Here is a 15,910-nt window from a genome sequence, read left to right on the forward strand (position 1 = left end):
GATGGAGCGGTGTCTTATAGATGGGGTGTATTATAGATGTAGAAAAAAATGGAGATAAATGAGACCCATTTGAGTATGTTGAGATGTTTCTCTTTTTCCATGGATTAAACATGTTTTGAAGGAGTGGCTTGCAATATTGTGGTATAATATTTGTGTTCGGAAATTTAATGCGGGGGGCGCGGTTGTGCAGCATGTTTGGCCGGGGCCTGCTCTCTGGTGGATTAGGGGTTCGAGTCCCGCTTGGGGTGCCCTGCAATGGACTGGCGTCCCGCCCTGGGTGCGTCCTCTCCCCCTCCAGCCTTGCGCCCTGTGTTGCCGGGTTAGGCTCCGGCTCACCGGGACCCCGCTTGGGACAAGCGACTTCAGACAATGTATGCGTGTGTGTGAAATTTAATGCCCGGTCATTATTAGCCTATACCCTTACTAAACTAACAGGTAATATGCAAAGTGCTGTTAACTAGTTAACTAGCAGCACAAAAAAACTCTTTACAGGGGTGGTGAAAGTATGATTTTCTGCTGGAACTCACAGTCATTTTGTTGTAAAACTTAAAAGCACTGTTTATCCAAAGCACTCTGAAAATGCATACTCAAAATGATGCAGCAAGTAGCAGAGGGAATCACGTAAATGTTCAGACAGGTCTGTCAAGAAACATTGCTGTCTGTCAAGAAGGGCAGCATTCTAACATTCCACTTGGTCTTGTCTTCCTGACAAAGCAACAGGTAGGACGCACCAGATTTAAACTTTAATACCTTGTTCTGAGCTTGACATTCATTTTCAAAGCTTGCTCACTTTTATTAATTAGTAACAAATTAAAATTTATTAACATTAGATTGTAATAATAAGTTGACATTTAGTAATAAATTAACAATAATTTAGTTTTTTATAAAAATCAGGTTTGCCACAATAAACTGAGCTCTAAGATCACAGCATCTACATGTATAGAGTAGATATATACTGTATATATATATATATCGTATGTAGTAGTTACACTAAACCCTTTCTCATTGTGATGGTAGCGTGGAATGTAAATAACCTGCCTACCTCACCTAGCAACTTTATATTTTCTATTGACACAGTGAACCTAACACACATTCTTGAAGTACTGGTTTGAGGAACAGAAGCTCCGAGAGCACCTGCAGCAGAGTGTAGCAAAGAAGAGCAAAGAAGCAAAAACTCAAAATTATCCAAGAGGAAATCAGGTAAGTTTTATTTTCTTAATGTGTCAACTTTTCGTACAACTTTCTAAATATTTCTATATAACCTCAATTTGTATTCAAAAATTATTATTTTTTTTTTAGAATTTTTAGGATTACACCGAATCCAGTTAACAGAGATCTAAATTTTTTGCTAGTGATTCAGTAATACTAAAAAGTAAGAGTTCATGCAGAGCTAGATGGAGAATTAAATACCTAAAATATATTAGCACCCTGAAACAGAAAATTTCAAACTGTTGAATCTATCTTCAAAATATGTAACTGTATTTCCTATGAGATGTGCATCACTTTGGAGAAAAGCGTCTGCTAAATGAATAAATGTAAATGTAATGTAATGTCCTAATTAGTATATTTAAATTTAAAGCTGTCGCTGTTTGTCCTGACATTTTTAGGGAAACCTGCCAAATCAAAATTAAAACTAATAAAAATTTGGTAATTTAAGATGAAGAATAAATAATATTTCTGAAACAAATAGTAAATTTATCTCTAAAAAATTGGTAGTCTGCGAGAATGCTTTTGGTGTATAAACTTAGTCTATATTTCAACCAATTTCACAAGCATCAAGTACAGTACAATAACCCAAATAATGTTTATGATTAATGATCATGTCTGCCATAAATTTCTACTAATTTTACCAATGATGGCTGCTTACGCTGACCATCTAAGTAGAATTTTCATGCTTCATGTTGATCTGTGGTACTGCCATTGCAACATGTAATACATTGATTTCAAAAGTGTGGTGTGTTCATACTGCTACAGATCGTTTACCTCTCACTGCCACGTTGAAAGAAAGTACTAGATGAAGTAAAGAGGAGTACGGTCAAAGGTAAAAAGGCCTGAAGTTAGTTGGTTAACCATTCGTACCGTCGTTTGAATGAGGGAGTTTTATTGTGGGTTTAACAGCACGATGGAACGTTGTTTTACACAGTTGTGTAAGCGATAGAAAAACTCTAAACATTGCTGGCATTCTTAGCATTTTAACTGCAAAAATCAAAGGTGGGGCCACATACTTTGAATGTCCAAGCTGTCCAAAATATTGGAATGACATATGTATTTTAGCAGTAGTAAATAGGACTCGGGGAAAACTCTATACATGTTGCTGCATTTATTATATCTTACAGTCTGCTTATTTATTTACTCGTTTAAAGAAACGCACACATTCTTCAGAAACCCATATACATGTGGATATATCAATAAACCCCGCGCCACAGGAGGCAACTGATTAAATGTCTTGAATTCTCATATTTCTCCTATGGCATAATGAGAGACCTTGAGATGGAAACTGTTTTTTGATTTCCAGGCCTTGGAGGGTGTGATGATGTAAGAATGGAGGAAAGGATGCAATCTTAATAAGCCCTGTTTAGCCTTCTTAACAGTCATTTTTAAAGGCGTCTCAGCACATTGGATAAATACAGTCAAAATGGGTTTATGTTTGTTTTGCTGCTTGTTTGTCTCAGTTTAGTTAAAAGGTGTTTTTTTGAAGAGAAATAGAATAAACTGGAAGTCCATCCATCCATCCATCCATCCATCCATCCATCCATCCATCCATCCATCCATCCATCCGTCCATCCGGATATTGCTCCACCCATCCATCCATCCATCCATTTGTGCAATGCAGGCTGCAGTGGTCTGGAGCATATCCTACAAGTCATGTCTTAAGCAATCTTTTCTTTCTATTACAGATCCCATGATTGCTTAAATGGCAGAGTCAAACCTACCATCAATGCTCTCAGAGCAGGAGCTCACCTGTTCCATTTGTCTCGATATATTCAGTGATCCCGTCTCCACACCGTGTGGTCACAACTTCTGCCAAAGCTGCATTGGGAGATACTGGGCTACCAGTTCCACCTGGAACTGTCCTCTGTGCAAGAGACAGTTCAGCGAGCGTCCCGAGCTCGCCGTGAACCGAGTCTTTGCCCACATCACCAGCAAATGCAAAGAAACGTGTTTCACGGCGGAGGGGCAGGATCCACCAGCTGGCGTTTCATCCCTGGTGATCACCTGCGACATCTGCACCGGGAGGAAGATGAAGGCTGTCAGCACCTGCCTCACCTGCACCGCTTCGTATTGTGACATCCACGTTCAGCCCCATCTCCAGAATCCAAACTACAGTCACCACAAGCTCCTGGATCCCTCTGACGCCTTTCAAGGTCGCACCTGCCCCATTCACAACCGCCTGTTGGAGGTGTACTGCTGCACTGACCAAGCATGCATCTGTGCCATTTGTGTGATGCAGGAGCACTGCAACCATCGCACAGTGTCTGTGCAGACGGAGAGGGCTAGAAAACAGGTATGTGGGGCTCGGGAAGTTTTAAAAAGCCCTTTATAAGCTGCCTTTATGAATAAATCCTTATGCATTTGGTAAGTCTGGTGATATGAGCCTATTTGTCAAATGAAATGATTTGATATTATGATTTGCAAACACTGGGGATCATCAGGGACCTTTTTTTTATTTTAACATGTGTCCAAACTCCTACAAACAAAAAGGTCAGCGTAGAATATATGAGAAATACTGACAGCTGTAATACCTCATCTTTTAACAGAGTAGTTGGTAAACTAGGCAGCAATGGTATTATATACCATTAAAGCTTATGTCTCCATCTGTCCATCCATTGTCCAATGACTGCTTGTCCACTGCCGAGCTGCAGTGATCCCGAGTCCATCCCGGATGCATACGGTGCAACGTAAAGTACACTCTGAACGGAACACCATTCCGCTGCAAGGCAGTCTATGTCTCCAGTACCCTTAACACTGACACAGTCAAATTAATTGCATTGCACAAACATCTGTAAAGATCTGCCAATACTAGCCCACCAGCAGCGATGTCCTGGATGACTTGTCCTTAGTGATGTCACAGCTATAGGTGTTACTATCAGCTTTTGATCTGCCAAACTGTCCAGTAAAAAGATCTGCTGGTAGCTGCAACTAAAGTAGCACAATGCCATACAGTGCCATGGAGTGCACAAAAGTACATATTTTAACCTAGTTTCCTCCAAAATTAACCCCATAGGCTTCATATTTTTAATTTCTTGGGTTTAAAAATAAAAAAGTTATCTTTAAATGAAGAACATTCAAGGGAGAGGGGTAGCCTACAGTGCTACTTGAAAGTACGTGGTCATCCTTCTTGCATAGAATATGAAACTTATAAAATGTAAATGTGAAAGCTTCAAAGAAATGTATAAAATAAATAAATGATTATGAGATACACACCTGATTCTACTTACGTACTTGGTTTAACCAGTACGCCTTGGGGTTTGCTTCTTTTTACGCTTGCACTACTTCCGTGTTTCTACTACACACTTATTTCCCTCTAAAGCAACATATGGAATTGGTCATTATACACCTGTTTTGTCACATGAGAATGAGCTCTTCTCATTAAATGAGCATTTCGTGGTAAAACTAAGGGACACAAGCAGCACTGTGTAATACCTTGATTTATCCAAAGTACAAGTAGTTAATAAGGCCTAACTTACGTCGGTGTTAAATCATAAATAATTTGGTTTTTGTGTTTCCTAAAGACGTCTCTGCAGTGTTATGCAGCCTTATTGTCGTTCATGCTCACAAGACATGACCCCAGGTCACATTGTTCGCCAGCAGTGGGAAAAACACAAACTTGTGTAGGCGATGCTGTACACGCTCTTGGCCCCATGGATAAAATGCAATTAATTTCTCACTGCTCTTCCTCGGCATGATGAGTGTTAAAATTTATCTACGCGTGTTTGTGTTTCGAAGAAATTCCTTGGAAAGATTCAGTTTGAGATTCAGAGGAAGACTGAAGAGAAATCAGCCAAACTCACAGCACTGACAAATAAAGTTGAATCCTTAAGGGTGAGTGTTTTGTAAATAGATTTTGTTTCGTAAACTAATTCTGTCTGAAACCCTTCAAGATACTGGCAAACTATATATCAAGCAACTCAGCCCAGACTATTATAAATCTAGTCTGAGGTTAAAAAGGATTTTAAAAAGGTTTATTTGTTATTGTTAAATTACCTCTCTGCACCAGAGCAGATTATTCAAATCGGTACAATAATTTTATCCGAGATGATTAAAGTTTTTCAGATTTTATTAAGGTGATGGGTGGAAAAACATTTCATCAGTCTCTCTATCTTGTACTTTATTTGTAAGTGTGCTGTAGGTGTATTTCCCATGCTGATAGAAATAAAACTAATAATATAAGTCATTATTACTACCACTCCCATCAAAATGAATCAAATTTATTTGCAAATGCTAATGTGTAATTGTTGTTGTCTACATCAACCGCTTTGAGAGTCACATTACATTTACATTTATTCATCTAGAAGATACTTTTCTCCAAAGCAATGAAGAAAAGAACTTAACTGGAGAAGCTGTGACTGAAGCGACTTATATTTTTACCGATCATAACCATAGCCAAATTTACCATTATGAAAAAGGTAAAAATCCTTAACATATGGAGCCTCGCTGATCTGTTTCTTCCAGAACTTTGCTCAGAATGAAATTTCACAAGTGGAGAACATCTTGATGGACCTGAGTAGGTCTGTGGAAAGGATTCGTGGGGAGCTGGTGGGAGGAATAATGGAGAAACAAGCAGCAATGGAAGCCAGAGGAGAGGAGTACATCTCCCATTTGGAAGCAGAAGTGGAGCAGCTTCGAGAACGGCAAGCCAACCTCGAGTCCCAGGCCACCTCTGAAGATCACATTGGGTTTTTACAGGTCCGCAGATCGCAGTACCTTATATGCATTTCATTTTAAATTTGATTTATTTCCCAAAATAATGCATTGTTTTATTTACATGTCAGTGAGCAGGTAGTTATAACGATACTACAGTGATTACTAATCTATATGTAGTATGCATGTTGTATCTGTTTCTTAACATTCAAATTGGAATGGAAGTGGGAAAGAGTGAGATTTTCACATAATGAAAATGTAGGTGCATTTTTCTGAATTTTAATGATCAGCGTATCAAAACAAGAAATTTATTCTTATAATTTGACCATCTCCGTCAGCTGTACGCCTAAGAATGAGACAGAAATTTATGACTGGCCTGATTGAAAAGGGGTGTGACCACAGCTGAAGCTGACGTTTAAAATGTTAAAAACATTTAATTCATGAGAAATTAATCTGAATAGTTATTTATATCATAGATGCATTTTTCAGTATTTTTAAATCACTAAGAACAGTGTGTCTGCAGAACAAATGATAACCTTCGATAAACCAAATAAATGTTTACACTTACACTGTATTAAAATGAAAAGCAGCAGAGTTTTGTAATTGTACCCATACTGTTTTCCAGAATTTCCAGAAAGCTCTTGAACCCCTGGAGACAGATGCTGACATGCAACATGATGAAGATGTTGTGGAGCTACCTCTGCATTTGGAGAATGTGAAGAAAGCTCTGATGGAACTGCACTACAAGCTGGAGGACGTTCACATGACGGAGGTGCACTCTGAAAACCAAAGTAAGTCTCAGTCTATTAAAAGAAAGAAAAATAATATAATATGTATAATAAAACTTTTATCATTATACATGCTTGCATAATGAAAGTTTAAACATTTTTTGAAATGTCAACCATCCGTACATTCATCCGTCCACTTTTTTTTTAAACTGAAATGTTCAATTTCTATATTTTAAAATTTATCTGTACATTATTACATTGTTAGCAGATGATTACTGGATGCAAATTGTACAGTGAATATGCATGAATAAACAGTTTTGTGTGAAAAACCCTGGGCATGAACAACAGGGCAAGGCCTTCTCCAGGGCCGACTTTCTCAACCACTATACTACCGACGCTTGTCTTCAGCCTGCTTCCAGAACATGTAATGATGTGTCACAAAACAATCTGTGAATATTGTGTCCAAACAATAGCATTATAATTATCGAGAAGCAGAACGTAACAAATATTGTATTATAATATATAATACACAGTAATATATAAATATTACTAATGTAAAATGTAAGAAATAAAATGTGGCCACTGGAACAACTGAGAAAAAGAATTATTACAATGATGGGCACTGGATCCTGCCAACGCAAGTATAAAGTATAAGCAGTATAGCACTCACAGTTCTAGAGGTGTTTATAAATGATATGATACAGGCAGTCCCTGGGTTACAAACGTCCGACTTACGTACAACCCGTAGTTATGAACCACCCCCTACATACAATGGTTTGTAATAACAAATGGGCGCTACTTTGCGACACGCATCGAAACATTGCACGTCTACGGCGGTTCATCGGCTTGTTTTTCGCTGAATTTCTTTTTTGTTTTTACCCTTGTTGCCATGGCACCAAAGCGTAAATGTGATGCAAGTGATGGTGATGCACCAAAGAAAAGGAAAACGATCACGATTGAAACTAAAGTGGAAATAATAAAGTGATCAGAAAAAGGTGAAACGCCAACAAACTTTGGAAAAGAGGACATTAAAGTTTGTTTTTTATACCTACACACACACTCTCTGTCCTCCTTCTTTCTCGCTCTCTATTATAAATACTGTCGTTACATTTATTATTATTATAACTCTCTTATTACACACACAATGTCTGAAACCGCTTGTCCCAAGCGGGGTCGCGGTGACTCGGAGCCTAACCCGGCAACACAGGATGCAAGGCAGGAGGGGGAGGGGACACACCCAGGACGGGATGCCAGTCCATCACAGGGCACCCCAAGCGGGACTCGAACCCCTGACCCACCAGAGAGCAGGACCCGGTCAAACCCGCTGCACCGCCGCACCCCTCATCTGTGTTATTATGTTAAAGATATTTTAGTGTCTCTGGCAGTGTTTCTTTAATGTTTTTTTTTTGCATGGAAAGATATACTATATACTAAGACTAACATTTGACTAACTGACATTAGATAGAAAGCGTACCAAACTGTTCCGACTTATGTACAAATCTGACTTAAATACAAATTTAGGAACGTAACTCGTTCGTGAACCGGGGACCGTCTGTATTGCAATAATCACCTGTACAACTATGAGTTCTGTCCTACTTTTTTTCAAGAAATAATTGAGTCGTTCAAAAATAAGAGCTGAGTGTTGGTATACAGTTCAAATGAAAAATATTATGTTATCTTCCAGCTTCGCTTTCAGAGGCTCATAGTATGATGAGTCTCCACGGCATGCGCAGGAAGGAAAGGTCATTGAAAGGTGGGCGAGCAGATCACCGGACTACATGCTAACAAAATTCTTCTCATTATCTGTGCTTCTTTAAAAATTATCACTGCAAATATTTGCCACATTGTCATCATACTTTTATTCTGTTCTCATAAAAAATGATCTGTCCCTTCACTTCCATTTCCTTCACAGATCTTACAAGAGTCAGACCAGGAACAGGTATGTGTACTATGAGTCATAGTTTACCATTTACAGGAAAACAAAGTTTACTGTTATTTTTGGCATAAACTTCAGTTTTCATTTAGGATTTAATCTAGGTTTCTAAGGTGAGAAAATGAATATTTTTTTTTATTTGATATCACATACTGTCTGTACAAAGCTGCTGTTTTTAGAGGTTAATTCTGCGTTCCTCTTTGTTACCACTGCATATGGTTTAGCTACGCTTTGTCCCACATGCCAGCACAGATTCCTTGAAAAAGTATTCTAGCAATATTGGTGTCGCATAATGGTAATGACTGGTAATTGTAAAATTGTAATATAATTGTAAAATAGTTTGTATGTTCTCCCCGTGTCTGCGTGGGTTTCCTCAGGGTGCTCTGGTTTCCACCCACACTCCAAAGACATGCTGTTCAGGTTCCCCCATAGTGTGTGAGTGACAGAGAAAGTGTGTTCCGCTGATGTATGGATGAGTGACCCAGTGTAAGTAGTGTATCTAGCAGTGTAAGTCACCACGGTAAATAAGGTGTGTGGGCTGGTAACACTACATAATATCCATTGAAAGTCACTTTGGAGAAAAGTGTCTGCTAAACAAATAAATGTAATATAAATATAAAGCGTTCCACCATTTAGGATGGGACACATGAAATTTTTTAGACATTTTACAGCAGGATTTTGCTTGCTGAACTTTCATTCACTGGTAATACTGTGTCTTCCAGGGCTGAAGAAGATTCGAGCTTACACAGGTAAACTTTAGCAAAGCCGAACTGGCACGTTATCTAAAAAAAAGCCATTCACTGTAACCGCTCTAGTTCTTAAGTAATATTCAAAAACTGCTGACTAACGCTGATGACCCAGAATGAAGACAAGATGCTTCTCATTCTTTCCAGAGGACGTGATGCTGAACCCAGTGACTGCCTATCCCTTCCTCATCGTGTCTGATGATGGCAAGCAGGTGAAGCGAGGGGAGAAAACCAAGTTGAACATCAGTAGCCCCCAGCGCTACGATGTTTGGTCTTGTGTGCTGGCCAAGGAGGGCTTCACCTCAGGACGACACTACTGGGAGGTGAGGAACCGCAGCATAGATGCGTACAGGTGGTCCCCGATTTTCGATGGGGTTACGTTCCTCGAAACCCATCGTAAGTCGAAAATATCGTAAGTCAAAAATGCATTTAATACACCTAATACACACCTCTGCGTGATCGCTGCCCAGCATCGCGAGAGAGTATTGCTCCGCAGATGGCTTGCCTGGGAAAAAATCAAAATTCAAAATTAAACTGGAAGTATGGTTTCTACCCGAATGTCTATCGCCAGCTCACCATCGTAAAGTCGAAAAAATCGTAAGTCGAACCATCGTAAATCGGGGGCCACCCGTATGTCTTTTCATGACTGGTCACTTGAACCATTCATCGATATTATGCAAATAAATTCAAACAAAACTGCATACATGGGTGAGCACCTTTAATGGCCAACTGTATTTTCTTTGAATTTATTTGCACAATATCGGCGAATGGCGCAAGAGAGCAATCAAAAACATTTGCATAATTTTTTTTGATGACTTCGTGCCTGATCGTTGCGCTTTCCTGCGTACGGTTATGACTCTTTTCCCGTTTCTAGGTCACCGTGGGGGACAGCAAGGACTGGAAACTTGGCGTTGTTCGGGAGTCTGCCCCTCGCAAAGGCCTGTTTGACATGTCACCTCGTATCGGCTACTACGCGATTTGGTGGAGCGCGAACCAGTTGCGCGTCCTCACCTCCCCTTTGACCAAAGTGAAAATCTCAAGCCGGCTGAGGAGGGTAGGGATATACGTTGACTGCGAGGAAGGCCAAGTTGTGTTTTACAACGCAAAAGCAGGGTCGGCGGTGTACGCCTTCAGCGGAGAAGAGTTCTCCGAGAAGATGCTGCCTTTGTTTGGGACCGGGGACAAAGACGTACCTTTAGTGCTCGTGACGCCTGAAACTAACATCCCTGAGTGAAAGGCAACGCTGACTAGAGTGAAACCGGACCGAGGAGAAAGAAACTAGCTTGGCAACTTCTCTGTATCGTTAACACGAAGGTGAAAAAATTAGAGAAAAATTCCATACGCATATGGAGCACTTCCTTCTATGTGTGAGAGGCAATCCACGCTGTGTAGAATTGCACTGTATTGGCTTCTTATACAGGTTTTTCTTTGGGTATGTTGCATCAAATACGGAGCGATGTTATTACTGTCACGTAAACTACTGTTATGACCATTTCACATAATCTGAGGTGAGAACAATACCAGGACTAGTTCTCACTGTATCTATCATAGATTCTATGGGCAACACCGTGGCACAGCAGGACATGGGTTTGAATCTAACTCGCTCCGTGTGGAGTTTGCATGTTCTCCTCATGTGTGGGTTTCCTCCGGGTGCTTCGATTTCCTGCCACCGTCCAAAGACATGAGTTCGAGATGAAATGAGAACTCTAAATTGGCTGCAGTGTGTGTATGAGTGAGTGTGTTACATTGCTTTGCTGTATAAACAGGTGAGTGATTGCAGGGAGATGACCGCGGTGTATCTCGCTGCCTCGGACAAAGGTGTCAGTGAAACGCCGGTTAATTATTATTATTATGTGTCACTTTTGAAAAAAAACACCTGCCCAGCGTCTAAATGTTAATCCACCGTGCTTTAGATTCTAAGTCAATCAGATTTGATTTTATATTGTAATAAGTCAATGATGAAATGTAAAGTTTCTCTGTTTATATCTTTCAGTACTACGGTTAGTAGCTGAACTAGGTTCTGATTTTTCACTGATTCGGGGTCACGTGTTCAAACAGTATCTTATTACAGACTGAAGTGCTCCCTCTTTCATAACTTGCAATTATTTGTTATAGTTTTCAAACTGATATCAGACGAGAAAGCTGGGTTTTGTTTGAAATCAACTGCACATTAACAAAAGATTTCCAAAGAAGTCTAATATATGTTTGTATAAATGGTGAATGTGTTTTTTTTGTACTAGGTATCATTGCTCTTATCATAGAATTACAGATTACAGTGTGTTATGTCTGTGAAGTAAATGTTTAAGACAGTTTAGTGCAAATAAAGAACATTAGACAATCTGAACAATAGATTCCCGCTTCTCTTGTCTTGACAGTCAACATTTTTCAAATGACGGTAACCGGGGGTTATTTATTTATTTATTTATTGAGCTAGCGACTTCCTCCCCAACAATAACAATTCCAAAAAGTGTTCGACCGCACGGATTTTTTTTATTAACCTTTCTCAACTCCAATTAAATATATAAAGATTATACAAATACACCATTTAACATCTGCAAATAAAACAACCACAATAGCAACACACAACTCAATATACTCAAAAAACATGATCATGCGGGCAAAGTTCAATAACAAAACAAACATTAAACACGGGTTAAAACATCAGTCAGATACCAATCGCGACAACGTTGCTTCAATGTATCACAATCATTGTCCGACCACTAAAAATTTCACTACTGATAGTGATACATTCAAAAGCACAACAGGAAACCATCGGACTCCAATAAAGTACTCATGACTTTCAGTATCTGCCATCAGTATCATATATTAAAATCACACAATAAATGAAGAAAAACAAAATTAAATACAACAATAAAATTATACCAATAAACACTGTGAAAACGTATTAAACATCAACAATACTAAAATTCAATAACATCCAACTAAAATCACATATTAAACAATCTTTCCAAACAATAGCCCCCCTCTTCCCCAGATCCATACAGTTCGACCACCGAGATAATCGAAGGAATGTGAAATTTTATTAAACGCATTGTAAAGTGTGGCAAATGCTTGAGAAGTCAGGCCAATCTGTAGAGGCAGCTTGGGGGTTAGGGATAGGGTTAGGGTTAGGGTTAGGTAGATACCATTCCCCTTTCCAGCTAAGACCAGCAACAAAGCCAGCTGATAAATTAATTTAAAGTGCAACTCACCAGTGCAAAATAACCCTTGTACCCTTCGGAGTTGTGTTTTTAATAGCACCTCATGCTAGTCCATTTATAGCTGCGCCTCTATCAACGGGCCCCCATAACCGCTCCGGCAATGTCAGACTATGAGGTGTCCGTGCAACAGCTCAACGATCTGTTAACAGATGACAATGGATTTTACAGCCATCCTTCACAAAATTCTAACGAAGTTTTCCCCGGGATATTTGTGGGCAACGAGTGAGTATTTTGACATATGATTATGGAAATACTCCTGCGCAATATTATACAGCTGGAGGCTGTTCTGGCACCTTTGCCGTCCAGCTGAGACAGCTTTGCCTTCTCTTTATAGATACACCACCTTAGTTATGCAGTAATTTATACTTCAATAAAGTGTTCTGAATTTTCATAACCGAATCTCATTCCTTCTACAAGTTTAAGAAACTTTATTTATTTTTGTTCTGTATCTTCAGTCCTTCCGAATAGTCACCGGTAAAGCATTAGGTGAAAATTTTTTTCAAATGTATTAGAGTCAAAAAACATTCCTCTATCACACCTCATCATTAGTGTATATATTTTTGTTACTATATTCCCACATTTACTTTCTCAGTTAATAGCTCGCATTTTTTTTAGCCACAAACCTTTCACCTCACCAATCTGTGGAGCCAGTAAGCAGGGATAAATTTTAAAAAGTCCATAAGAGGGAAATGTATGTGGGTTTTACATGTACGAGGATGTCCGGCCTGAATACGGCTAAAAAAATATTTATTAATAGACTTAGAAATAAAAGGTTACACACGGCTCCGTCTTTTAATAAGGCTGTGAGCTGATTGCAGGATTAAATAAATATTTGTGTCAATGCTGAAGAAAATGAATGTTCACATTGTCACAGTTGCCATGTGGTGCTTGTTTATTGAAAGAGAGAAGCAGGTAGCATATAACTGGAAGGTAACCAGTTCAAGTTCCAGTCCAGCAGTATACCCGTCCGTGGTTTCAGTGCTTAATCTAAACTGTCCAAATAACATTCCTAATTATCAGATGGAAAAAGCCACATACTGGTGGAATTAATTGCCTCCGTTGTTTACCCAAGACTTTATGGCCAATTTTGGCAGGTCTGTGGCTCAGAAGCCAAAGCAGCTGCAACGCCTGGGAATAACACACATCCTCAATGCAGCAGAGGGCAACTCCCTCATGCACGTCAACACTAATGCCAATTTCTACACCGACTACGGCATCATCTACCATGGTATTCCGGCCAACGACACAGACCACTTTGATCTCGGTGTCTTCTTTGAGGAAGGGGCAGAGTTCATTGCCAACGCTCTTGCGTTCAGGGATGGAAGAGGTAAGTTCCCCATGATACCGTGGTATCCCATGAGACCTACCTGCTTCGCAGTCACTGCCGATTTCTAACTTTAAGTTTCTCATCAGCACAACTGCAAATTTCTGCTATTTGGAAAAAAAAGGTCTCATTTTTTTTGCTTAAGGGAAATCTTGATCTCTAAAGCATGTTTTTGCCCGTTTGCTTGTCTGCATTTTACTTCTGCTAATGGATTTCACATTTCCTCTACATGAGCATGGCTCTACAATGAAGATATAAGGCAGGAAGACACACAAATGTGACTTTCTGGCGGTGTCATAATCGGAACACAGGTGCGAATCTGTGTTTTGATATCATATTGATTTAAATACATTTTTATAACTCAGCAGCCTCCACAAAATGTGCTGGTACAATTAATAGTAAAACAATAAACCTGGCACATATTAAAAACGAGATGTGAGACCAGAGGCAAAATCTGGTGAAAACCAGAGGGTTTTCAGGAGAAAATGAAAAACCCGCAGGCCTAGATCCAACTGCCTGCCCAACATCCTTGGGTTATTTAAACCGTTAAGTAGAGCTCTGCTTGTAACACTATCCAAAGTAAATTTGTAGCAGTGAGTCAGTCAGCCAGGTTTATGCTTGGTCATCTAGTAGTGGTGGAGATCTGCAGTGTTCAATAGAACTTCAAGGAACTGAAAATCAAATTGCTCCAAAAAAGTCAATTAAAAGAAAAAATTAATAGCGGAGCAGCGTCTAAATCTGCGAGGAACCTGTAGTGCATCAGTGTGCCTGAGTGTGACTGTGTCCCCTTTCCGTAGGCAAGGTGTTTGTACACTGCCAGAAGGGATACAGCCGGTCCCCCACGTTGGTTATTGCCTACCTCATGCTGCACCATGAGATGGACGTGCGCTCAGCCCTGTCAGCTGTCCATCAAAAGCGGCCCATTGGCCCCAACGACGGCTTCCTCCGACAGCTGTGCCAGCTGGATGCGAGGCTTAAGAAATGATCTGTCACAGTTGTTTGTTTCGTGCATGTATGATATCGAAGGCCCAACAGAGTGAGAATTAGAGTGGCATGGTGAGTACCGCTGCTGTCTCACAGTGCTTGGGTGGTGCAAGAGGACATGGGTTCAATCCCTGCTCAGTCTGTGAGGAGTTTGCATGTTCTCCCAGTGTTCTGTGTGGGTTTCCTCTGGTTTCCTCCCACACTCCAGAGACATGCTGTTCAGGTTCACCCATAGTGTGTGAGTGACAGAGAACATGTGTTCTGTTGTATGGATGAGTGACCCAGTGTAAGTAGTGTATCTAGCAGTGTAAGGTGTGTGGGCTGATAACACTACACAGAGTTCTTTGGAAGTCACATTGGAGAAAAGTGTCTGCTAAATAAATGTCATATAATTAGCTCTGCTACCTAAGCTTTTCATACACTTCTCTTTTCTAAGTAAACATCACACACATATGCAGTGCGCAAGCTTTGCAACACTGTTGCATATTCAGCAACTCATAATACCCTGCGATAGCCCGTGCCCTTTCCTACTAGGATAGGCTCCGGACCGCCGCGACCATAACTTGAACTTGTTACCCATAGTAAGTGAGTGAGAGACTGTCATAGTACAGATCATCAAAGTTTATATCTAAAACGACTGGAATAACTTCTTAAAAGCATGGAAATAAGACATGCTGCTCTAAGAAGGTGAGCAATTTTGATGCACATTCATTTTTTGAGATTTTTGATGGATACTCATTATTATTCGCGGTACTTCATTATTATTATTATTATTATTATTATTATTATTATTATTTATTATTATTACCTTCAGTCGCCTGAGAGTATGTTACTTATTTGTGCGCCATTTATTTCAATAACACTTATTATAAAAACCGCATTGTCGCGAACTGCGCTTTGTTGTTTTTTTATTATTAATAATTGTGGCGCATTTCTATGTTTGTTAGCAGTGCGTGTGTCTTTTTCTTTTTTTACCGAGCGTCAGGCTGCAGCGCGCGACAAATCCCACGTTTCATGCGGCGGCGAAGGCTCGCGAGACGCTGCTTTGACTTGGCGCTCGACGCGCGCGCTCCCCGCGCTCTCCCCGCGCGCTCCCACGTCAGGCGGGTGGG

At 40.0% G+C, this 15,910-nt stretch overlaps 2 protein-coding genes across 2 annotated transcripts; both read left to right on the top strand.

Annotated features, from left to right (window-relative positions):
* The first annotated feature begins 1,103 nt into the window (after window positions 1-1,103).
* btr30 (bloodthirsty-related gene family, member 30) lies at window positions 1,104-11,433 on the top strand. The gene is made up of 10 exons (XM_018764564.2): window positions 1,104-1,200; window positions 2,898-3,505; window positions 4,948-5,043; window positions 5,674-5,907; window positions 6,488-6,653; window positions 8,275-8,343; window positions 8,503-8,529; window positions 9,246-9,272; window positions 9,417-9,592; window positions 10,144-11,433. The coding sequence occupies exons 2-10, from the start codon at window positions 2,915-2,917 to the stop codon at window positions 10,501-10,503; spliced, it is 1,746 nt and encodes a 581-aa protein (XP_018620080.1). The 5' UTR covers window positions 1,104-1,200; window positions 2,898-2,914; the 3' UTR covers window positions 10,504-11,433.
* A 1,124-nt stretch (window positions 11,434-12,557) lies between these two features.
* dusp3b (dual specificity phosphatase 3b) lies at window positions 12,558-14,905 on the top strand. The gene is made up of 3 exons (XM_018764565.1): window positions 12,558-12,712; window positions 13,585-13,817; window positions 14,612-14,905. Exons 1-3 carry the CDS (start codon window positions 12,591-12,593, stop codon window positions 14,797-14,799), a joined length of 543 nt encoding a protein of 180 aa, XP_018620081.1. The 5' UTR covers window positions 12,558-12,590; the 3' UTR covers window positions 14,800-14,905.
* The last annotated feature ends 1,005 nt before the right edge of the window (window positions 14,906-15,910 follow it).

This window comes from Scleropages formosus, chromosome 8 (genome assembly GCF_900964775.1).
Source record: "Scleropages formosus chromosome 8, fSclFor1.1, whole genome shotgun sequence".
NCBI classification, from domain to species: Eukaryota; Metazoa; Chordata; class Actinopteri; order Osteoglossiformes; family Osteoglossidae; genus Scleropages; species Scleropages formosus.